At 46.5% G+C, this 24,809-nt stretch overlaps 1 protein-coding gene across 3 annotated transcripts in view; it reads left to right on the top strand.

The window, feature by feature from the left end:
- Window positions 1–24,809, top strand: part of nrp1a (neuropilin 1a) — a 53,940-nt gene that overhangs the window by 9,203 nt on the left and 19,928 nt on the right. For all 3 annotated transcript variants that reach the window (XM_040167066.2, XM_040167064.2, XM_078096992.1), the window contains 4 exons: window positions 9,720–9,901; window positions 16,054–16,281; window positions 18,282–18,437; window positions 20,753–20,919. In XM_040167066.2, coding sequence (XP_040023000.1) covers window positions 9,720–9,901; window positions 16,054–16,281; window positions 18,282–18,437; window positions 20,753–20,919 — 733 coding nt within the window. The remainder of the gene's footprint in view (window positions 1–9,719; window positions 9,902–16,053; window positions 16,282–18,281; window positions 18,438–20,752; window positions 20,920–24,809) is intronic.

The raw sequence follows: 24,809 nt of genomic DNA, 5'->3' as shown, positions 1-24,809 counted from the left end.
GAGAGAGAGAAACACCACAAGGCCAGTGCTCATAAATAACCCGCTGGATTTCAAGCCTGGCTCGCATATATCCACCCCGGCACAAAGCATCATACGGTCTCACGTTTCCGCCTGTTTTGTTTTTCCTCTCGATGTGGGAGTTAGTGGCTTGTGTTTGCCAGAGATTGAGTGTCCCTAAGCTGTTTCTGGCACACGGCTGGTGAACACTTATTTTTTTTCCTCATCTTAGTCTTTCCAGCCCCGAACAGACACAAGCTTCCCTATATGGAAGTTTCTTGTGGAATGGAGCCGCGGCCCACACAGCTTAGAGATGTCAGTCGTATGCTCTTTTATTTTTTCTTTCAAACCAAAACAGATTGCTAGAAAGGGAGCCGTATGTAGAATCTCATGATTAGAAGACACCATATGTTAATCCCACCTCCCTATCTGGACACACATCTATTGACTGTAAGAAAATTCATACTCATTTTTCCCTCCAGCGACAATGAAAGGACATAAAACACTAGGAGGCTATGATTCAATTATGCGTTTCTGTTTCCAAAGGACAGTTGGCAATAAGCGCCGTCTCCCTCTCTCCGCGCCTCATATAATATAATTAGCAACAGGTTTTCGTCTTGCTTCTTCTTTTCATTCCATTAAATGCTGACTTCCCAGTTTATGAGGCTATGTGGTAAAACATAGGTAGCAGAGTAGTAGTAGCAGAACAGTAGTCGAGGGGGAAATGGGGTGGGGGGGGAGTTTAGAAACTCCCAAGTTCCCAATGTCTTACTGACCCAACTGTGCCAGAAATAAAGGAGTCTGTCCAACTGAATGGATGAGGGAGGACCGCACTCCTTAATACGGCGTGTCTGGGCTTGTCAGACATGTTGCGTTGAGTGGTCTAACCTTCAATGGGGCTAATGTGTTTGATCGATGTGACCGTGGTTCTACGTTTGTTGCCCCAACGCCACAGTGCTTACAGTTCCACAAGGGGTGACAGGCTTTAGACTCAAAGAGACCACAGTGCTCTTTATTCAATCAAGCTAGCCCCAGAGGGGCTCTCGGTGAAGAGGAGTTTGTTTGCCGCGAGTACGATGGTAGGTAGGTAGAAAGCAAAGACAATGGCCCCCTGGTCTTGGCCCAGGGTCGTTTTTGGTCCCTGCCTTCGCACACAGCGAGTTCGGCTCGCTGGTGTTTCTCCACTACTCAGCTGGCCGTGATTCGGCCGGGCGGCAAGCAGACAGTGATTGATGGGGCGGGACCCCTCCGCTCTCTGATTGAGTTAAAGCCACTCACAAGCCCTTGCTTTGTTTGCTCCTTTCTTGATCTCTCCTCACTAAATTGGCAACATTAGCTGTGGTCTTTCTTTTTCATAGCAGCCACCACTTTGCTTCTTTTTCTTCTTTCTCTTCTTCTCACGGCTTCAATTCTTTTGTTGATGGCAGTAATTGTAAAAAAGAAGGCTGTAAATGCAGCCTTATTATGCTGCCCTCAATGGCATTATCACAGTAGGGTGGTGCTGAAAGAGTTATTAGAAGCCTCCACCGCCAAGCTGTTCCACGATGACCCCTGCCTACGCAGGGATGAGCGGCGAACAGGCCCTCTCTTCGATGCACTTACACAATTTCCCTGTGGATTTCAGCAGAAAGCGGAGGGAAATGATACTACTGAACTGCATCCAAGTTGGCAGGAAAGTTGTAACACAGGCAGTAAAAGAAGAAGTCACCTTGCCATACAAATGCTGGCAACGGAGGGCTGGCTATCAACACTGGCCCTGTAACGCCAAGCATTCGCCTTCTCTGCACGGCTCCACGGAAGAGATACGCTGCTTGGCGCACAGCCCTTCCAGCGCAGCTTATCTGGCTTTCGAAGGGCTGCATCACTGGAAAATGTGAGATCTTTGCACGCAGGAGGAACAATACGTCCGTCAGAAGGAAATGAAGGATGTAAATACTGTGTGAATACTGTGTTCAAGGGCTGATGTATTCAAATGAAACCTCCCGAATCTGGCCACAACTGGCCATTTGATAACATATATGTCGCTATTGTCGAAGAAAAAACACCCCACTTCTTCATTTTTTCCACCATCCTTTTTCCTCTTCCTGTTACGAACTACAAATAATTTGTTTAGTCTCACGGTTGTTGTGTGCTTGAAGGTCAGACGGCTGTGTTTGTGTACATATAAGCAGACAATTGCGGGACAGTCTCCCCGCCGCTCCCAGCCAAGTTGCTCTGCGTCAGGCCGGGTGCTCTGTGACCGGGGTCACAGAGCACCCGGCCCAGACTGCTCTCCGACCCCTTCATTCCCCAGCCGCCTCTGCAGACTGCAGGGAGGACAAAGGAATAGAAAGGCGGCGGGAGAACGCTACAGGGGACGGATGGGGGGCGTTTAATTGAATAATTCCCAGTGCAGTTATTATCACCATTGTCCTCGAGCTTCCGTAGCTGTTGCTGAGCGTGCTTCACACCTCCTAACCCTTTCTGGGATTCGTGTAGGCACCTGTTTTCCAGCCACCTCTATCAGCTATTTGCTTTCAACCCAACACCAGTCCACCCTCCCCACACCACTCTTTCTCCCCTCCTGCCCATTGTGGTGAGGCAAGACAGTTTTTAACAGCGCCCAAAGAAAGGCTTTACCCCCAGTTGACCCCGGCTTCAATTCCCCTCCTCCCTTTCCTCTCCTCCTCGGCTCCTCTTGCCTCCATTGAACGAGGCGAGTTCCTCGTGCACACAGCTTGTTACCCAGCGGGGAGTGCCGCTGGCTTCTCACAGCATCAGGAACCGAGAGATGATTGCCTTTGCATGCGCCGCCCCATTTTTGTATTTTCATATTGTTTCTGTTTTGTTCTTCACTCATCAACCTGTAAAATGTGAAGTCACGTAGTGTTCACTTTGGTACAATCAGTCCATTGTTATGTTCAGGGGGCTCAGAATCTCCTTGTTTCCTTGTTTTTTGTCATCAGGTGGTTCCAGCATGCCAGGTGGTCGAGTGAATATACTAAACGGTGTCGTCATGAACCTTTTGAATGGAGTATGATCCTTAACAATTTGGAATCTTACGATCGGAAAGTCTTGATTAGTCTAAGTGATAATGAATCAAGTTAACAGAAGAATGAACATGTTTTATCCACTATCTTATGATTTTGCTTTTGTTTTGGAAATGTTCGCCTGTGTGTTGTGCAGATTGAACTGTATTTCCGAGGTTCCCAAAGACTGAATCAAGTCCAGTCTTTCGAATGATGTTTCCCGAGTGATGGTTTCTAGCTGGTTCCATGCCCATGGACCCCTATTCGACACCTCGTAATGCATAATTAGATATTTAGCGTATCCATTCCTTGTGATATAAGCTTATTCTAGGTGTTTGAGTGTTCATTAAGCAGTAGGTTGAGATGAAACAGCCCAATGGTCCCTGCAGGGTGAGCGTGTATCCCGTTGGTGACCAGAGCAGGGCAGTGACAGTGTGTTTAAAACGTAGCCTACACGCGGTGGCCCTGCTGTGCCACATTGGCCCCTTACTCCTAGCACCCTGTTATTTTTACCCTTGACTTCTCATTTTTCATAGCGCTGGTGTATCATTCGAGCCGTGCCACAGACCCCTGTGGTGGATGCTCTCTCCGCTCACCTCTGCTTGCCCCTCTCTCCTGTGTAATCAGAGATCCTCTCAAATGTCAAGGTGGGACAAATGGGAGCCCATTCCCTCCTGTAATGGTCCCAGAAATGGGCTGGAGTGTTTCTCATCCGCCCCCTCCCTTTATCTCCCCCTTCTCAGTAGCGCGCAGGACTTTTCATCCGTCCTATCATTTCGAGGACCCTTCCTTTTCTTGTATATTTTAGACTTTTATGCCAATTTCCTGCTTTTCTCTTTCAGCCCTTTGTACAACATGCTAGAGTTCCTGGCTCTGTTATGTTAACGTGTTAAACCATCTCACACTGAGTGTATAACAGACATTTCATGAAAGCTCTCTATCTTAATAATAGGGCCACTGCTACACTGGTCTACGTCTATGAAGTATTCCTTAGAAATGTAACCAAAGGGATTCATCCGAAAAAGGATACGTTCACTGTAAGAATATTCATATCTGCACGCTAAGACGCACACACAGTGCTGCTGTATGCTAAGCAATTTCATTTACAAAGCTCACTTAGCAGGGAAAAAAGTGCTAAATGTGTATTTCAATATGGCCCTGGGCAGTTTTTCTAATTAATTGTACTTACTCATTCTCGGTGCAGTCACTATAACAAGATGTGTGATGGGGAAGAAAGGAAGTCTCAATTTGACCCACAACTGCAGCTGTTATTTAAGGCATTAATAATTTGTTTAACTCTCAACATCAGCACTCATAGGGTGGATGTATTTCTATATTATTATTATTAAAATGGTAGCTTACATTTGTTTACCTCAAAGATAATTGTAGAAAAAAACTATTACTTCAGTTTTAGTGTTGATCAACAATCAACACTCGAAATGATATATTGACACAGGTTGAGGTCTCGTCATTTCATTTTCATTAATTTCTTTAAATATTTTATTTACTTCAATATTCATTTTGGTCATTCAAATTTGTTGAAAGAAGTTCAACAAGAAGCCTTTCTTTTCTGTAAAATGTGGTGAACTTCACCCTATTGGGCTGGACTAAAAAAACTTTTTCATCGATTCATGAAACACTTTGATTGATAGTAATTTGATTAGTTTATCTTCATCTCAGAAGCTTTAGGCTACAGAAGACAAATGACTTAAGCAACAGCGAGCAAATTGCCTGTGTCTTTTGTTTAAACTGACTCGCATTTCCAACACCGCGTTATTGTGACCTATTTGTCATGCTTCGCAATCTTAATGAGGGGAAGGAGGTCGAAGTGAGCTCAACAGATGACTGAAAATATGCACAGCCCGGCTCTGGCCCGGCTTTGGCTCGGCTGGCATGTCACAACCCCCCATGGGAGTAGAACTCAAGTCAGCTGAACATACTTCAGCATTGGCAGGGTTCAAAGGGCAGTGGGCCTTACATGTGAGGAGAGCACAGGGGATTTAGTCTGCCTGCTAACTAACAGTGGGAGCTTTTGTGGTCAGCTTCATTGCCCCTATTTGTTTTTAGCCCCCACCCAGTCTGTGTTGAGCAGAAAGGATTCCTCCTTCGGAGCAGAATCCTACCCCTGTCAGTCTGTGCGTATTTCAGAATAAAGGATTATTGTGCATGGGCGGCGGGATATGCAATAATTGATTCTAAATAGCCAAATTCATTAATTTGATTGTTGGCGACAGCAGATCTCTCGACAGTGTAATTAGGACAGCTAATGGATGAAGGCACGCTAAATCCATCAATGCTAATGATAATTGCTGTTTGGGAAAGCGAATATGCTTCACCAATATGGGGCCGAGTCCGCCGCAAAATCAGTAACAGTCACGCGGCATCTAAAAATATGAGTGGTGAGTGGAGTGGAACCCGTGTTGGGGAGACACCCAAAGAGGCCACTCAGAGGGGCTGCAGCTGGGCCATCTGGGCGGTGGACTTCGATCGTTTCATCCATCTTTTTTTATCTTCCATCCATCCGTGTGGCAGCGTTGCGGCAAGCAAAGCAATCATGCCCTTCTCTCCTCGCTGACAAGCAACCACTTCTGAAACCATCAGCTCTGATTGGTTGGTGGTTTGTCCCGCGGTGGGTTGCCCCGTTCCGACGCCTTCGACTCCTACAATAATTTTCCGCGGATTCAGAAGTGGAGACACATCAGTGGAGATGGAGGTAGTTACAGAATGATTTTGTACCTTGCTTTATGGTAAGGGCTCTGTTTTAACTATGAGGTCCTGAACTTAAATGCAGACGTCAGTGTTCTTAAGTCAATTAATTTTTTCAGCTGAGATCATTTAGACGTAGGTTTTATTGCCCCAGTTTTTTTCTCTCCATACTAACTTCTCTGTGAGCTGATGAGGAGCTCATTATAGGAAAGAGGGGACCTGTTATTCTAGTGCAGGTTAATGAATGTCGCGTGCACGAGGGACGCGGAATGGGAGGGAAAGTAGAGAAAGAAAGATTGTTTTATTTCAGCAAGGTATGTCCCCTCCAGGCTTGGAACAAGTAAGCTTGTTCGTGCCCCTCTTGTACAAACGTTAATGATGTTTTCCCACAGCCCCGAGTGACAGTTTGTTCGTCGGGACTCGTTAACACGTGGAGTCTCTGGAGTTTTATGACTGCTGACAACAAAGTCCTTTTTCCTGCTATGTCCCCCTGGGCCTCACAGAAGTCGTCCCGGGTCCGTTGTTCAGGCCTCTCCACTTTTGTTAACCGGAGATGTTTTGACATGTGGTAGGTAGCATGTTTTGGTGCGATAACAAGAAGCCCTGTGACAGCCCTGCAAAGAGAAAAGCGCACAGCATTTCTTCTATACACAGTTCAACCAGAGGCAGTGATGGCAAAGAAAGAGCTTCTGGGGGTTTCCATGCATGCTTAGGCTTATAAATGGTCTGATTAAGAAATCCGACCAATTGTGGCTCATACAGTCCGTCATAGTGTTATTCCATTGCCTCAGATTGGGTTGCTTTTATGGAACCATATCAAGTAGTTATGTAGGGAGGACAGATTGTTTCCATGGGAAAGCTCTGGGCAATATAACACTTATATTGTTCGGACGTTAGTTTGTCGCCTTCTCTTTGGCTTTGCAAAGAGGGCTAATGTTCTTGTTTGACACTGGCGGATTGCTTTCTCTCTGTGCCTGAAGAGAGAAGGCAGGCTAATACATTTGAGTCGGTGAAGCGAAGGTCGTTGAGAATTACATTCGCTCCCTCCCCTCCTCGCCCGTCTCCCCCTTTCTTTCTTCCCTTTAATTTCCCCGCTGGATTGGCAAACGGTTTTCAGTATTAGCACTGTGGTAGGCAGCTCTGAGTAATTGTCTGTGTGTGTGTATGTATGTGTGTTGTGGCGTGCTTACAGGCCCACCCAGAACCGATCCAGTCTAGACCTATAAATAGGTGCTCATCTGAACTGGATGGTACTGTCCTGAGGAACAACAACAGGAAGAATATGACATAAAATACCACAATGCATGGCCCGTGAAAGGAATAATCTGAGTTTAAATTGGGAAGTTAGGAAGCTGTGGAAGGCTTAAACCATGCCATGCTCTTCCTTTACTATGCTAAAGAGAGGTTGTCCCGTTTTCCTGAAAGGACACTAAACCCCAGAAGCGGGGTCCTCACAGGTGTTTAGAGCGATGAATTAGAGGTACATTTAACCCAGCTGGCAACCAGAGAGCCTTTATTGGAGCCGTCAAACTGCCCCGCCAAGTATTCAATGTAATCTCTTCCAGATGATAGGGGCCTGGATAGATCTGTGTTAGCAGGGCGAAGCGTGTGGGCCACTAGCACAGAACCGCCAGAGCTCTGGCTCGCACACCCGTCAGTCAGGCACCAATAGGGACATTTTGGACAAGCCCAGCACAGCGAGGAACCCCAGGGCGTATTCTGGCTTCCATCTGCAAGCTCTCTCCCACTGGGCTGCCTTACGAACATCATCCGCTGATGCTGACGCACCAGAGTAATAAGCAAGGAGTCTAAATGTTTGCATGGCAGTTTGTGAGGACAACATTGGTTGATTGGCTTCTGTCTGTGTGCACATCCATAACAACCTGCACCCGACATAAGTGCACAATGTACTCAGGTTTACACACACAACAAAATCAATTTTTTAGGCGTCTGGCAACGTTCAGCTTTTGGTAGTTTAAGGGGGGCAGAAACTGAGACTCTGAGGTGAATTAAAAGTCTGCTGATACAGAACAAAACAGAGCAGAGCCACACAAATATGTATGCTCTCCTTTGATAGCTGAGAACCAAAAGACAGAGAGGAGAGGAGTCAGGAGGAAGTATGAGATAAGGGAGAACATATGCAGAGGGGATGACCATAGAAACTGATAGCAACAATTAAAATATAATAATAGAGAAGGCAATTACTTTAAAGACAGAAAGAATAAATGTGTGAGTAAAAACGTAGGGATTTTGTAAAACAGTGTTTCATTATAAATATTTGCACCGGTGACTAACAAGACACTAATCCTGCAACTCGGGACCCCACTAAACTAAATAATGAGTAACTCCCTGTCCATCTACCCCCAAAGTGCGCCGGGGGGGGTTAACATTGTAAACACCACGTGAAAGTGATATTTTTTTTACTGTGCTACCGCTGATAAAGTAGCAACAAAGTGGTACTTGTATGAGTCGAGCCAGAGCTGTTGCCACAGCTGGTGGCCCGGCGAGGAGAGAGGAGGATGACCTGGCCTAAAATCACAAGACGAAGAGAAATGAAGAGAGCCCAAACAACTTGGCCTGGGAATTAACATTTGAAAATTATGACGAGCCTAAGTGTTGGTGCGGAGGGGGCGGGGGGGATATTTCCTTGACAGATTTTTATAAGATTTGGGTGGGGTTCCCGAAATATGGAAAAGCAAAGCAAATCGCCAGCTAATTGGGGCTTCTGAAAATCATTTATAAGAAATAACCAAATGCAAATATACTTAGATTTTTTGATGATCAGGTGAATGAAATCATTTAGGTGGAAAGCATGCGTGTGAATACAACTCAGGCCCCACCTGAGAAAATTACATCTCACTGTGATGGACATATTGGATCTGTCTGGGGTTCTGATAAAGATGAAGGACAGTCATATTGGGTTCAGCAGGGTTCAGGCAGGAACATGTTCGATATGTGACCCGCAGAACTAGAAAACTTGGTGGGGAGTTATGCGTCGTGGGCAATTAGGAACTATTGAAACCAAATCTAAAATCTGCTTTTGAAGCGCCTGTCGCCCTGTCGCTCACAGTCAAAACATAGCATGGAAAAGTAATCTGGACCATCGTGCAAACTCTCTCACACACACATAAAACCACCACTTACCTAACAAGTACCTGAAAAAACACACGCACACTGATAACCGGAGGATACTTAGACCACCCTTGGCGGCCAGTCACTCTCTCCCAGCTTTAGTTTCGCATACCAGATCGTGTGTGTGTGTGCCTGTGTGTGTGTGTGTGTGTGTGTGTGTGTGTGTGTGTGTGTGTGTGTGTGTGTGTGTGTGTGTGTGTGTGTGTGTGTGTGTGTGTGTGTGTGTGTGAGTGAGAGAGTGTGCAATGGCGTTTCGGCCCAATCCTATTTCAAAGCTGTTTTCCTCCTCTGTTCTTAAACTCTGCACTGGCTCAATTAGGCGGCTGCTCCATTACATAGCCGTGGGTCTGAAATTCCATTTTAATGTGATATATTTTGTGTGTGTGTGTGTGTTTAAGTGTGTGTTTAACAGCTTTAACACCTGCTCTTTCTATACACCAGCCAAAGGCCCAGATTCAATCACACATACTCGAAGCACACACACCGATCGTCAGTGTCATCTAGTTAACTGGAGATATAGACAAGTCTTCAGCTCATGTACTGTACAGTAGTCAAAGCAGTTACATAAACTTGACCTCAATGCAGCTGGGAGCCCGGAACTCTCTGTGGTGTGTGTGTGTGTGTGTTCTTGATATAATTAAAGCATAACCGGCCCTCCTGTTCTCTATTGTAACCTGAGACCTCATTACTTCGCCGTGTTTCATTTCTCCTACATTACCTGCACAATATGCTTTGTTGCTCTCCGTTAATATTGGTGCTCTGAGTATGCATCTACTCTATTTGTGTCTATTAGTGTGTGTGTCTTCAGACATGCTTCAAGTCTGAAGGGAAGGACACTGTGTCTCACGCTGCTTCCCTCTCTGTCGCCTTGTTCAGGTACGACTACGTGGAGGTGAGGGACGGCGTGGATGAGAGCGGCCAGCTTGTGGGGAAGTACTGCGGGAAGATCGCTCCCTCTCCGGTCGTCTCCTCCGGAAACCAGCTTTTCATCAAGTTTGTGTCTGACTACGAGACGCACGGGGCAGGCTTCTCCATCCGCTATGAGATCTTCAAGACAGGTAGGGGGCCGAACCCAGCTGCAGCTTCACTTTGACAAATATTACCTCAAGCCGTTCATATTCCTAAAAATCTAGACTGACTTTCATTAAAACTACAGAGAACTTTTATTTTCTGTTATTTTTTGCGGTCCCTGTGGACAGAAGGGCCAGCGTTCCTAAGGATCAGGTTCCCTTTAGAAAATCTCTCTTTTTAACATTCTTCATAACAGTCTTTATGTAGGTTGTATCAAGGCATCGATATTAGGTCGCGACAGTTTAATAATTAACCAAAAGTAACTTTAAATCAAACAACCTTGACCTCTTGAATTAGCTATTGAACTTTTGGTATATGATTAGGAAAACATTATAACAAGCTCAAAAATAATTAAAATGAGATTGGCCTTGGCTGACACTATCACATGGACGCACATTAGGAAAACTAGGAATAATTGCCATATTGTAGAAAACCAAAGCTTCTCCATCTAGTTTCATAGTTTATTTTTTGATTTAGTCAAGGCACCAGAGCGACAAACTATGCACTCACAATATGGCAGGCAGTATGCTCCATTCCAAACCAATGAATCATAGTCCCATATGTTTTGTAATTGTAGCAGATTGTATCTGGTGAGATTGATCGTACAATAAGCAAGGTCCCAATTTGCTGAGCAGTGTTTTAACAAATTCCAATCAGTTGGAGGTTCCCACCTAAAAATAATTCCTCTTGGTAAATTAGTCTCTATGTGTTCTAAAACACCGGTATCCTCAGTGGATTTCTATGTTATCAGAACACAGCAGCCTAGGAGGAGGGATTTCCTGTCGGTGGCTCCTTTCCTTTGTTTGGACTGGAAGGAGGAGGAGGAGGAGGAGGAAGACAGCTCATATCTAGAGAGTGACTTGTAGGCAGACAGGTGCTACATACTTCACTTTCATTAATTAACCTCGACAGCAGTCAATGGGATGTCCTTCCCTGTGACCTCTGAGACATGATGAATGATCCTTCGGGGTCCCTCCTTCCTTTTAAATCCGGGCCAGTGTGTGTTTGAGCTTGTGTTTGTGTCTCTGGCACCATCACAGGGCAGCTGGCAGAGTGCGGCTCGGTTTACCAGATCAAAAGCAACAATCCGCCCCAACATGCACAAGCTCATCAGCACACACTCCCACTTTCCCCCTCGATAGGCCCGTTAAATCCACCACATTCTTCCTATGATTAGCTTGGTGTATCCCAGGCTCCAACCGGGGATGATTATAAATGAGGCATGTTAAGGGCCCAGTGGCAATATGGTAACTGCACACTCATATGGCACTAAGATATGAGCAAATATATCGAGAACGAATTCCGGACGTTAATGAATATAGAAGATAGTCAGGACCAGAGAGTTGGAGATCAATGTAGGTCTTTCCTTCCAACAATCCAAAGGGGAGTCCCGGTGTGGTGGAAAAAGGGGCTCCAGGAGTATCACCGTAACTTGAACCCAAGACAGAAGCTACCCCCATGGAGGAGAGCGCCGTGGGTGTGCCGTCGCTCCCTTTGTTGGATCCAGGCCCTCGTTATGCGTCGAGTTTACTTTGTGTTTTGACTACTGCGGCACCGGCTGCCGCCAAGAATAGGGCTCTGAGATCAATTAACCGCCCGGTTTGTGAGTGTGAAGCCAAGCAGAAAGCGAGATTCAAGGCTAGCTGATTAGCAGAGCTTATCAACGAGCAGGGTATTAACATGGAAATAAACATTATGTTGGCTAACACATGTAGCGTTAATGATGATACACAGATGCTCTGATAACGGCTGGAGGAACGGGAGGCTCAGGCTTGTGCATGCCAATGAGGGGAAATGCAAACGAATGCAGGCTGTTTATCCCAGATATCCCAGTGGGAGTCAACCATAAGGATGGCACCGACTTTCATCTAGGGTCACATGCAACCAAAGGTCACAGGGTAGATGAATAGAAAGTACTTCCCCCGAGAATCCATTTTATACAAGCATGTTTACATGTGCAAGTTTTACCCACTTAGAATGTAAACTATGCAAATACATTTTTACAAATACTTGCATTGCTGGCATTCATATTTTTAACAACTGTAGCCTGCAAAGTGTCTAATTGGAAGAGAGCAGGTTGTTTTGCGGCTCTCTGTGGCCGCTTCGGCATCCGTTTTTTACGCCTCTCCACTCCTCAGTCCCATCCAACCATCTTAATTAGCATGGCCAATTTATTTTATAGCCTGAAAATTGGCAGCCCCGCTCCGCTGCCTGAAGTCTGGCAAGAGACTGTAAGAGCGTAGTAGATGGTGGTGAAGGGTGGTGAAGGGTGGTGAAGATGAGGGATATTTGTGCTGAGTGGAGCTCTAAGACTAGCAGGCGTGTGTTTGTTTGTGTCTCTGCGGAGGCCTTCAACGTTATAAAATGGTGCATAACACAACAAGACAGCTAGCCTAACTATGGCCTTTCTTGATAAACCACCCTCAGTGTAATCGTAACATATCTTGGATCCAAGACTGAAAGTGTTTCACCCGTTATCTGACAATATTGTCCTTTAAACCCTTGTGTTTCTCTAAAGATCTGTCCTCTCAAGTACACATGCACAACATATGTTTTTCCTTAACGGCTCTGCTTTAGTAGGAGTCACATCAATGCTGGCCGAGGGCCCATTGAAGTGGGCAAGGGTATTGAGCGACTGACGAACCTTCCTGTCTCCCTCCCTCCCTCCCACTCACTCACTTACTCACACACAGACACACACACAGGCTCATCCCATTCTCCTCACAATTACTCAGCAGCATGAGTCAGTCCATTAGATGAAGGCCTGCGTAGCGCTTAAACCCCCCCCCCCCCTCCTCACGCGACAGCCGCCTTTATCATGTCATCGTGATGCGGGCACTTTTACTCGCACCTGTGAAAACACATTCAAGATGTCCGTGTGTGTGTGTTGGGTGGTTCCTAATAAGGGGCACGCTCTGCCTTCATGCACGGCACGCCCTGATGGCATAGGTCACATCTGGCAGGGAGACGTACTGTCATCTCTGACACGCACACACATACATGCACAGCACTCATTGAAACCTAAGACAACAAATCTCTTTAAGCGGAGCCTGAGGGAGACTGTGACTCTCCCCCCTCTTGGCCCCACATCCCATCAGCGCTGTGTCGTCCCTTAAACCGCAACGTCACAGGCACAGTCAGTGCGCTGAAACAGCCTGTCAGTAATTCAGTGCCTCAGGGTATGTGTAAGGTTAAATATGAACCTCCCTCTCCATCTGTCACGGGGACGGACGCTCCGCAGGCTTCAGGTTAACGTTTGATTCAGTGTTGAAAAAGTAAATTCTCCACTGAGCGTTTCCCCTTCTGTCCATAAGACATGTGAAGGGGGGGTGCAGGGTTGTGATCTGTGCCGATGATCGGCCAAAAAGCAACACAGAGCATAAACAGTGGTGATTTACTTAGCGCTCCAAGAACAACAGCCCTTTTGGCTCCAGCCTCTAATAACCCAGAGGGATGAATAGATGGGGAAAAAGAAAGAGAGGGAGATTAAAAAATGAAATTAGCAAGAGGGTGTCACACCAGTTAACAGTGCAATGTTGCTGTAGTGATTAACGCCGGGTCCCTGGTCTGCTGTCAGCACTTCAAAGCAGCCGCTTAATAGAGACAGGACAAGCCATCGGGGAGACAGTGGAAAGGCGCCCAGCTCCATTCATGTTGAAACCGTATTTATTCAAGATTTACATCGATCTCTTAACACTCACAGAGAATGAAATCCGATTCCCATTGAATAGCATCTTGTCGACGATTGCTCGACGTGTTAAACCAACTCTGATCACTCAGTGAGCAAGTCGGAGTGACATCTGTTTACTCCCCCCTCCTGTGCACAGGGGGGCTCAGTGTAAACTAGAGTCAAAAGAATCCATTACTGCTTGCAGTAAATGTTTGTGTGCCTGGTTGCTGGTAAAGTTAGTTCTTTCCTCTCCCACAACTTCCTTTTGTAAACGCAGCTTAAAAGCAGCGCTTCAGACTACCTGCTGTATTGTGGACGCGAGGAAATCGATGATGATCGCTGTGAATCGAACCTTTGTTATTTATGAAATCCTTCACATTTAATATTTCCACCCCCATCCTTGAGACGCTGAAGCCACTATGATAGAACAGGGGTTGAATAGAGGGTCAGATAGATGCTGCCACAGAAAAGCATGACTTCTATCACCGAATACCTCTCCTGCAGACATAAGCACAACACATGACGGGTGTAGTGAGGAGGAGATTGGGAATGGGAGCCTTCCCGGGTGGAGGCACTAGATAAAAGAGATCTGTTGGACGGTGGGGCCAAACGGAGCAACCTGTTCTCGCCACAGTGTTTTGTTTGTGTTGTCTTGGCTCTGTCCTTTTCTTGAGAGGCTGTGAACGCAGGCAGGGGATAGGGAATAGGAGAGTTTGTCTATTAGCTCGGCGTCAGTCGTGACAATTCAGAAGTAGCGCAGATGGAAGGCTTAATGGCAATATATGCAAAGTTAACTGCTAGTATAATTACACACATTTCACACGACCATCCATTGAAAGACAATATCCTCAAATTGTAAGAGTGAGCTGAATCCTTGCAAAATAATATGGACCATTTGCATCAGTCTAGGCATTATATTCTTCTATTGCCTGGATTCAAAGTGAACCATTCCAAAAGACCAAATCTCTTCCGGCCAACTCCTGAGCGCATGCCATGGGGTCATTGTGGAGGTTGATGAAATCGATGGGGAGTTAAGATCCCAGAAAATACGCAACCTGGTAATTCAACCTGAAAACTGCAGCAGTCTAGAGCACTCAGTGATCCATTGGCGCCTTTTATTTTCAAGGAAGTGGCTCCCATCTGCAGATTTTTTCCACACAAAAAACTGTCTGACATTTCTTCACAAATACGACAAGGTAAAGTGCCAAACTGCAGCATCCGGCAAGCCTCTTATCCCTGCGAACAATCTCTTTCTCCGTCGTATCTTCCGGAGGTAAATACAAGGGGAAGGTGTGAAATTAATGGCGCACACTGTTTTCAAAAAGCCACACACTAGCGGCAGCAGTAAATGTCAGCTCTCTTTAGAGTCACAATGCAACTCGCTGAATGAGAAAATCCACAGGGCTCTCGCTCCCTTCACTCGCACTGCCGGTGGACGGGCTGAAGTGGGCCCAATGGTCCTGAATTAGGGGCCCAGCAAGGAGCTTGAGTGACAGTGGAAAAAGCCGTTTCCCACATTTATTTAAGCTACGATAAGGCTCGTCTCCCCTTATCGTAATCCCCCGCAATTTTGGTTTTGATCGGCCCCATCTGTGCCCATCGCGTGAGCTGTCAGACTAGCATGAAAATTACGTTATCCTTTTTGGCCACCAATAGCTCCAAATAATCGCCCTGGATGACAGTGCCCCCCCCCCCAACCCTAGAGTTGTATGTTTGTGCGTGTGTCAGGCCCGGCGCTTGGGCAAGCATAGTGAACACATCTTAGTGTCTGGTTTTATGACTCTCCTCATAAAATCTCCTACAGCGGTTTTAATCACACGTCAGTCATTCTTAAAAGACAATCTTGTGCTCATGATGCTCTGAGTAGTAGCTAACATGGGAAATGTGCTACTGCTCCTCTTAAGCTGGAAGGCTGTGAATAAATATATAGACCTTCCCTTGTGTAAAATTGCGTGTGCATGCGTGTTGATGTATGTGCAGTCATTGCCATTGCCCTTCCATCCCTGAAGCATATTCTGCCCGAGCACCTCGCCTCATATGTTTTGCAGACGTGCACAGTGAATCAAGCTGCCTTTCACTAATGTTTACACTGCCGGTCCAGATGTCCCAACGTCTACAGATGTAATACACACACACACACACACACACACACACACACACACACACACACACACACACACACACACACACACACACACACACACACACACATAGGGATGAATGTGTGTAGATGATGCCCATGAGGGAATGAAAAAGAAAAAGACACACAGACAAGGGTTGAGAGACCCAGATGTAGCCTCTAGTGAGTAGAAGAACTATCAAGGTGGTCTCGCGTCTCGAGGGCCGTAAACTGTCTTCCACTCAATAGACCAGCTGGGAGGCAGAGCTTCTCCACACCAACCACACAAAGCCTGCTTTCCTTTGTCTCTGTTGCATCTCAACTTTTCATCTCGTCCCCTCCCCATGCAGGTCCTGAATGCTCCCGGAACTTCACCTCCAACAGTGGTGTCATAAAGTCCCCCGGTTTCCCAGAGAAGTACCCCAATAACCTGGACTGCACTTTCATGATCTTCGCCCCAAAGATGTCTGAGATCATCTTGGAGTTTGAAAACTTTGAGCTGGAGCCCGACCCGACGCCCCCCACCGGAGTGTTCTGCCGCTATGACAGATTGGAGATCTGGGATGGCTTCCCTGGAGGTGAGCAAGCTGAGTTGGTTACCGCTGTAGTGTTATTGTGTACTTTTTATTCATTACACAACCAGAAACCAATAGCGCTGTGAAAATATACTAGCTGAAATCACACTGCTTAGAAATCTGCTGTTCTGTAGTTGTAAAGAAAAAAAGATACATAAATACTCTTCTCACTTTTTTTCCCTCCAAGCTTTAACCAGACTTGGCAGGGGTCCAAGAGTCTGTCGGCATGAGTGTAACTCTTACTCGTCGCTCAGCGCCAAACACTTCCTGGTTACAAGAGCCTACCTTTTTCTCTCACAGGCTGCATTGCTTTCTTAGTCCTTGTTCATTGGGGAATTCAAAGTCTAATCGCGGCTATGTTTTCACTTCCATGACGCACAGAAAACCCAATTACTTACTGCAAGAAATGACACTGAAGGGAGCGTTCCCTCCGAGGTTTCCTTGTGTTTCTCACAGGGGACAGTTGCACTGAACCAGCTTGGTACAGATGAGAGCGAAGGCCGACAGATTTGGACACACAATAAAACATTGCCACAAAATAGCAATCTCAAAGCCATCTAAATAATCTGCAGGTAAAAGACGAGGTGAGAGAGGGAGTGCTGTGTTCAAGGCACTGCCTCCACGGCCCCCGAGATGAGGCTTTGAACTCAACGAGCAAAATCACCTCTTGAAGTTATACCGTTTTTCTCCCGGCTATTCAAACGTGGCGTGCAGACAAGATTAAAAGCCTTTCACACCAGTCAGCGGCTGAAAATTGACAGAAGATCCGTATTCTTTACCGCTGCAACTGATAAGGTTGAAGTGTAAATAACTCTGCCTTTGCAGGTGAGTTTACTACTTTAAGTTCTTTATTCTCTGGGCTCACGTTTCCATAGTTAACCTTTGATTCCATGAAGCATTTCCATAATTTATTTCTAGGTGTTATCCTAGAGGTGGTTTAATTTTCCTGATTTGTGTTTGATTAAGCAGAGGCTTAGAGACCTGGGAATCACATCATCACTTTTTAATTTATATTTGTTGTTTCTAAAAAGTACCTCTGGGATCTGAGGGTAAAACTGTTTGCCGCTCTATTTCAGACCTATGCAACTAAAATAGAATAATTTTTCTTCGGATTCTCTTTTGTCCAACAACGGGTCTATTTACTTGACACTACCGCTTCGGACTGACCAGGCATCACAACCTTTAAGTGCTCTGTGAAAAATACATAATCATGAAAAGAAAATGGTGGGTCACCGTTAGCCAGGTTGCTGGTCTGGTGACTGCTGGATCCATAGTGCATTAGCACGGAGGCATGCTGGCCGTCGGGGCGTGCAGGGAAGGGAGATGTCTGTGCAAACACAGGCCAGCGTGGAAGCACTGGAGTAATGGCACCTCAGACTGGTGCTGCTTTGAAACGGCCTCCACTCCCTCGTCCCCTTTCTCCAAAGGAATGCAGAGCCAGGCAAGATACAGACTTCATGGCGAGGCTCTTTAAAATTTCATAGCGCTGGGGAGTCATGCAGATAATCCTGGAGATGGCATTTTTATGTTAGGCTGGGGCCTTAGCGGGTTTAAAAGCACAAAGATTATCACATGGGCACCTGGGTTGCGAAGATTAAGCGGAGCCATCACACACCCTACGAGCTCCCCCCGCCCCACTTGCCTGTCGCCCTGGCCTTTTGTGTATAAGAGCTAGGCTTAAAGTGCCATGTTTTGGATGACGGGAGGCCACCGCAAGTCATTCGCCGCTGATCACAGGATTACTATTCACAGATAAGCTGCAGGTTCCCACACACACCGGCAGAAACGCACACACTCACACCTGTGCACGGATCATTGCACACATCAGAGACGTAGGGCAAGGTCTCTGTCCACTCGTCCCCAACCCTGCCATGCTACGCCATGCTTCTCACATGCCGTTCTGTTGTTTGACACCATGACTGTAGCACACAGACAAATATTGAGTTAAGCTGAGTCTAATCCAACTAACGCTGTTTGCGCTTCTCTACTCTTTCTTTCTCCAGTCGGCCCATACATCGGGAGGTACTGTGGGCAGAACACGCCAGGCAGGATCATCTCTTACACGGGCATCCTGGCACTGACAATCAACACTGACAGCGCCATCGCCAAGGAAGGCTTTTCAGCCAACTTTACCGTGATTGAAAGGACCGTTCCGGAGGGTGAGCTGAAAATCAATGAAAATCAGACTGATGTGGATGTCAAAACAAATCTGTATGTTGAGGTAGTGATCAGGATGAAATCACAATCCACTGACATTTGTACAGGGGATGAAAATCTGGATAAGAGTTAATTGATGAAGTCAAGGACAATAAAGCGACCCCGCAAGGAATATTATTATGGGAATAAGTAGCCGATCTTCTCTGGAACTGAAGCCACAAATGCTCCTATTATGAAATCCCACCCGTTTCACATAGTTTAAGAGTTATTAAATAAACACCTACTGCTGTTTCATTTGGGTCCACCTCCCGTGGTTTAAGAGTCCAACACATTTACACACCGTGAGCCCCAGACGGGCTCCAAAAGGCAGCTTCCCCACCAGCAACCACTCCCAAACACACAACCCCCAGGGCTTAACATACATTGCCGTCATCCAGGGGCTCGACCCCCTGACCCTGTACTGCAAAACGCTCCAGCTAAACATTTCATTAGGAAAGACGAGTGCTGGTGGAAGCCATAAATCTGTCCAGGGGCTAGACCACCCCAAGCGAACACAGTCGGCCTTTGAATAGCGATGGAGATGGATGACGTTCAACGAACCTACTAATCGTCTCCGAAAAGGTCTTGCCCAGAGGAAAAGTCAGACACTGAGCGCACACACATACAACCGGCCCCACCCCACAGCAATGAGCAATATTTACTGTTGTAATTCCTCCTCAGTTTCCTTACGAGTTACTTGACTGCTTACTGGTGAAATCAGATAATGTGAGATGTGCTTTTCACATTCCCCATTAAGAGGCATGGTTCATTTTCTGACCCCTGATCTGTAAATACCTTCATTTGCATGAGTCTTACGTGACCTACAACACAACCCGGATAGGAGAAATCTCTCCAAACTCTGAGCTTGTGCTATTCCAGTCTTGTATCTTGAATCATTCATAATCCCCTTCTGCATAATACAAGTTGGATTTTCTCGCCTCCGCATGGCAAGGGGAAGGGTACCACTACAGCTGAAAGCCACTGATGCAAGGTGATGAAAGAAGGCCTTGTCTTTTGTCCTTGCGCCGTTTCTCTTTCTTTCACCCCTCCAATCACCTTCCTCGCTCGTCCAACCACCCCCGCTATCTTCTCGGCTATCAGCCCCGCTTCAGTCGGTAACCCACATGATCAGATACCCTCCTCAGCCGTATACAAACGGCCCTTTGTGTTTCCGCTGATCATGATCCAGTCATCTACGTGCTATCTGCGTGTAATCCCGGGTGCAAAAGTTTGACGAGAACTTGCTGTCTCCTCAAAGAGCCGCCGAGGCCGGAGACGTGCTAGACAGTGTTCTCTTGCAAGCGTGTGCACGTACGTACATTGGAGGCCTCGCGTTGACACCGCGGAGTACAGAAGCATACGCTGGCCCAGTGACTGAGGTGTTTTAGCCTGATGGGGAGACCATCTGTGTTAGCTTGTAGGCAGCAGCTATATAGCAGCTCCGCACTGCTCCCAGTCCTGTGCCCTCTTAGTGAACGTGTGTGTGTTTGCGCACACACAAGCACATGACTGCATTTGGTGGGCCGTGTCTACACGGAAGCGTGAAACACTGTCAAGGTGCTTTATCATAAACTTCACCGCCAGGTGAAAATAGGAGCAAAAAGAAGAGTGATAGTCGACAGTAATGTGTGAAAGTGTGCCCTCACGCACCCCGGTGTTGTGACTTCATGCGAAAAGGTCACATCGTTTGTTGCAACCGGTGTGGTGTCGTCGGTCCTCTGCGGTGTCAGCATGTCTGACCTCTCGGGGTTAGACAGGCCGACCTCAAGGTGACCCAGCTGAGTCTTCAGTCACGTAACTCAGGAGGCCAAAAGGCTGCCCCATGTCAACACGGACAACGGACGTCACATTCCACCAAGGGTGTTTTCACCATGGTGAAATATAGCCCCAAAATACGGACCCAAAAATGGTCACTGTGTGCAAAAAAAAGATCAACCGCTCAGAGTAACAAATCCAGTCAGTAGAAGTCACCTTAACACCTAATTCTGGCAAATCTCACACCGCACTGAATGTTTTATGAGGACATGTTTCCGCCTTAATGCAAAACACTTCCATCCGGCCTCCATTAGGAGCTAAAGAGGGAGAAACAGGGAGGATTTACTGAGGCGTCTCTGATGCGCTGTTCTTTTCCAGCCAGCGGTGCTGAGTGCCTGTTGTGTGGTGTCCTCCTCCCCAGAGACGAGCCCTGATTCCTGGGGACATTGAAAGCAGGCCCGGGTACATTTTGGTGCCCTTGGTGCTCTTGATTTCACTAACACATCTTATTCATTCCCCTCAGACTTTGACTGCAGCGACCCTCTGGGAATGGAATCGGGAGAGATTACATCGGACCAAATCATGGCCTCGTCCCAGTACAACCCAAGCTGGTCCCCAGAGCGCTCAAGACTCAACTACTACGAAAATGCATGGACCCCAGCAGAGGACTCGAACAAAGAGTGGATACAGGTGGCGTAGTCTTTTTTCTCTATTCTCTAACAGGGGCTTTTCCATCATGGCTATTTGATTCAAATATCAGAGTAATGACGTTAACGGTAATTTTAGTTTTGGGGGAGAAGTAGAGAATAAATGAGGTACCATGGCAGTGTGTTTTTGGCAGCGAGTGACAGTCTGAAGGGTGCATGAGGTATTAGAAGTGACTGCTGCCTGCTTGAACACAGCAGGAGTGCTCTGTGTTCGTCCTTCAGTCTCTGGAGGTGCTGTGTTTCCCCACCGCTTTGACAAGACCAAACATTTTCGATGACGAATGTCAGACGTCCTGATGGACCTCAGGGCCTTATCCACTTTCTCTGTATGTCTATCCGTCTTTGTTTTTTCTCTCCCCTCTGTCCTACCTGATAGCATCCCCAATTCTCTGATAACATTGGCCGCCTCAGGGGATGCTGGGATTTAGTCCAGGCATCCTGCCCGTCCTCATACAAACACATACACACACCAAAACAGGGCCCTGTCATATTTTTCTCTCTGCCAGCTTATCTGCACAAAGCGATCATCAGCCACCGGGGGAACTTTATATGGAAAGATTAAGGATTTAGTTTGTCCAATCCCCAGATGGAGATAAGTCACATATCCCAAGTCCACTCACAGCACCGCCTCCCTACCTCCATCCCCACTACACCCCCCTGTGAAACATCCGCACTACCGGGATATGTTTGCCGCATGTCTGATTTATTACCCAAAAGACTCCAGGCCTTGTAAATGCCCAGACTGTTTTTTCTTCTTTCAACAGTCTTTGCCTCGTTTCTACAAATGTTTGGGCCCCTACATATTCCACGGGGGACGCATAATAGACCTGACCCTGAGCCAAATATTTGCTTGAAGAGGGCCATACGCAAGCTTTTCCTTTATTACTGCAATGAAAATATTTTCCTGAGGGCCCCCGTCGCTCCTTAAGACTAATTGAATCATTGTTGGAGCAGATGTGTGTGTGTGCGGGTTTGAAGTGCATTCTCCTGTGCGCATGTGTCCATGTGTGCGTTCCTGGCTTAGCAGGAGGGTCTGATCCTGGTCCATCTTATGCCACATGCATTTGAGTGGATCAGTAGGAACCATGGACTCCCTCGACACTTCCTCATGCGGTTGGATGTTGTATTGTATTAAAGCATTTTCTGAAAGGAAAGGCCACACAGATTATGTGTTTTAAGGATGGTAGCGTAATCTTTGTCAGTGGAAATTACAAGTGATCCCAACGATTTGTTGCCACTCTAGCCTTTCCCTGCTGTGGTATTGATCAGATTGAGGATTTGATTTGGCAATCAAAATTGGATTTGGCACTAATGGGGGTGCTTATTTCCCAATGCTAAAAAACTGAGTGGGGCTCCTCTTATTTTAGAGCCAAGTCTGTGGTTGCCACCTGATTTATGCCTTTCGAAGGAGTGCGATACACTTCTGCTGAGCACTCCGTGTGGAGGCCCAATTATCACAAGTGGTATTAAAATAGTTCTATTCTTCATTCCTCTTTCATTAGGCCTGTCCATGGTGCAACATGCTGTCGCGGCATGTACAAATCATCTCGGTGCACCGTCAGATGCATAGTGATCAATTCATTCATTATTTCATTATTATTCCCCAACTGCAGTTTGAGGACGACCGTTTTAATTATTCATGACAGCTGGCTGCTTTATTCCTGGGCTTTTTTCTTTTTTTTTTAACAAAATTCAGATCTGTCATCCATTTTGCCGCCTCATTCTAATGCACGGAGAGGATGGGGGCAAGATGCTTCTCTCTGGGTAACTAGATTGTGGTGGCATGGACATTAATCAGCCCCTTGGTGTACACAGAGATGGGCCGATGTCCTTTTGAGGGGGGTTGCAGCTTGAGGGGAGAGCAAAGAAAGAACCAATAATCCTTTATTTCATTTCTGTTCCTCTTGTTCCTTTCAGATCTTCTCAGTCCTTCCTTTTTTTCTCCTTATTCCTCTTTGACATGGGGGTCCACAGATCAAGGTAGAGAGTTTTGCATATTATATTCCAATGTCAGTCATGGCAGTTATTGAAAATTAGGAGGATGAACAGCAGGGGACTCCACAGCAGGTTACAGCAAAACTAATAAATCTGGGGTGCACACACACACACACACACACACTATCCAGCTCATGGGCTGATCCTTGGGCTCTGTGAACCCTCCTCAACGCAAATGTGAATGACACATAACACTGCGTCTCTGAGAGGAAGCTAAAGCATTTTTGCCGGTTCTCTGGGAAGCGGACAGTGGGGTGAAATAGAAAGTGTGGAATGACTTCGTCAAATATGACAATGAACTGATGGTCATGACCATCAGTTCATTGTCATATTTGACGAAGAGTCAGCATATCACCTGAATGATGCGATAAAACCCTCAACCGGATCTCCGTCAGGCAGCTGAACTTGATTGCGTATACACACACACACACACACACACACACACACACACAACATGAATAATTTACGCTGCACTGGAAAGAACCCAACTGTCAATACCTGAAAGCCTCTCATAACGGCAATATGCAGTGGGTTTTCCATTGAGCTTACTTTGCTCTCTTGGTCTATAATTTAGCAATGTGTCTCCTGCCATTATTATCTTACCAGGTTGCATGATGCCTTAATTAGCTCACTGGTATTTATCAGCCTTTATATGATGATGATAACCTACATTTGTTTAATCAGACAAGGAGATAGCGAGTCCCTTATACCTTTTGTCATTCAAGATATGCTTTTAATCTTACTTATCTGACAGCTGACAGCATTATCCATGAGAAGCATTTCAGGTTTATTTGCACAACATGTGGCTTTATGGGGAGCTGTGTGTTCCATGACGCACACGGCACTTGGCAAAGATAAAAGGTTGAGTTTTTCTTGCTGACCAACCAAACAATCACTAACTCCTAACTTCATCAACGCAAACATTGCTCCGGTCGCTTAGGCGCTCGCCCCCCACCCCGCGCGTTCAGGGGCTAATGTCAGAACCTAGACCTGCGCTCTGTGGCTTATCCTGCAGACACCAATGGGCTCCCAATTACCATAGGTCAATGAGTCGCCGAAAAGTCCCCCGTTACAGGCCTCACCGCCATGCAGAGGGATAAGCAACTAGAATACGGGGCGGTAATTAACAGTGGCTTCTCCGTTGATGAAGTCCAGCGATGGCGGAGGAGTCAAGGCTGGCATGTGGCCGCTAGTGAGATCACCGCCACGTTGCACGAAAAGAAACAATGGATGCTCTCTGTGCCCCGCCGCTCCCGGGCCTCACTCTCAATTGGAAAATCAATGACAGGATAGAGGCTCACGCTCGAGTGGAGTAGCCCAAAAGTGCGACCAGAAATCGAAACATGAGGAATGGCATGATGTAATGAAACGAGACAGTGCCGCTTAAGTACCTTGAGACAAAAACTGCCGTCATCAGTGTGATTTTCAGCATCTGCACCGAAGACAAAAATAATAAAACTAGATCTAGTCAGCCACTATGCGCAGCTTTGAATCGTGGGAAAGAATTTTCAAGCAGCTTGCAGACGTGACACACCATCATGTCGCACTCATTTCCTTCCTGATTACTGTTTCTTAGTTTCATAACTATGACTGAGGGTGTTGTCATGTGCATGTTGAAACAATGGGGTTGACCCAGCTGTTTTAAAGGTGATTCAAAAGGAAGGAATAATATCGTTAAGAAAAAAGTTTCCTTTTAACAGCTGGGCTGTTTAAGGCAGCTTAATCATACAATGGCACATATCTGAGCACTTCACTCACAACAAACCAGACAACGCTTTATTCAAAAGGGGCTGTCACCCTGCCCATAACCTTCTTTTTTAGGGGAAAAAATAGACAATCGCTGCACTGGAACGCGTGCATAATTTAATGGCCGCAAGG

This window comes from Gasterosteus aculeatus, chromosome 21, assembly GCF_964276395.1.
Source record: "Gasterosteus aculeatus chromosome 21, fGasAcu3.hap1.1, whole genome shotgun sequence".
In the NCBI taxonomy this organism is placed as follows: Eukaryota; Metazoa; Chordata; class Actinopteri; order Perciformes; family Gasterosteidae; genus Gasterosteus; species Gasterosteus aculeatus.
This window is presented reverse-complemented; position numbering and strand designations above follow the sequence as displayed.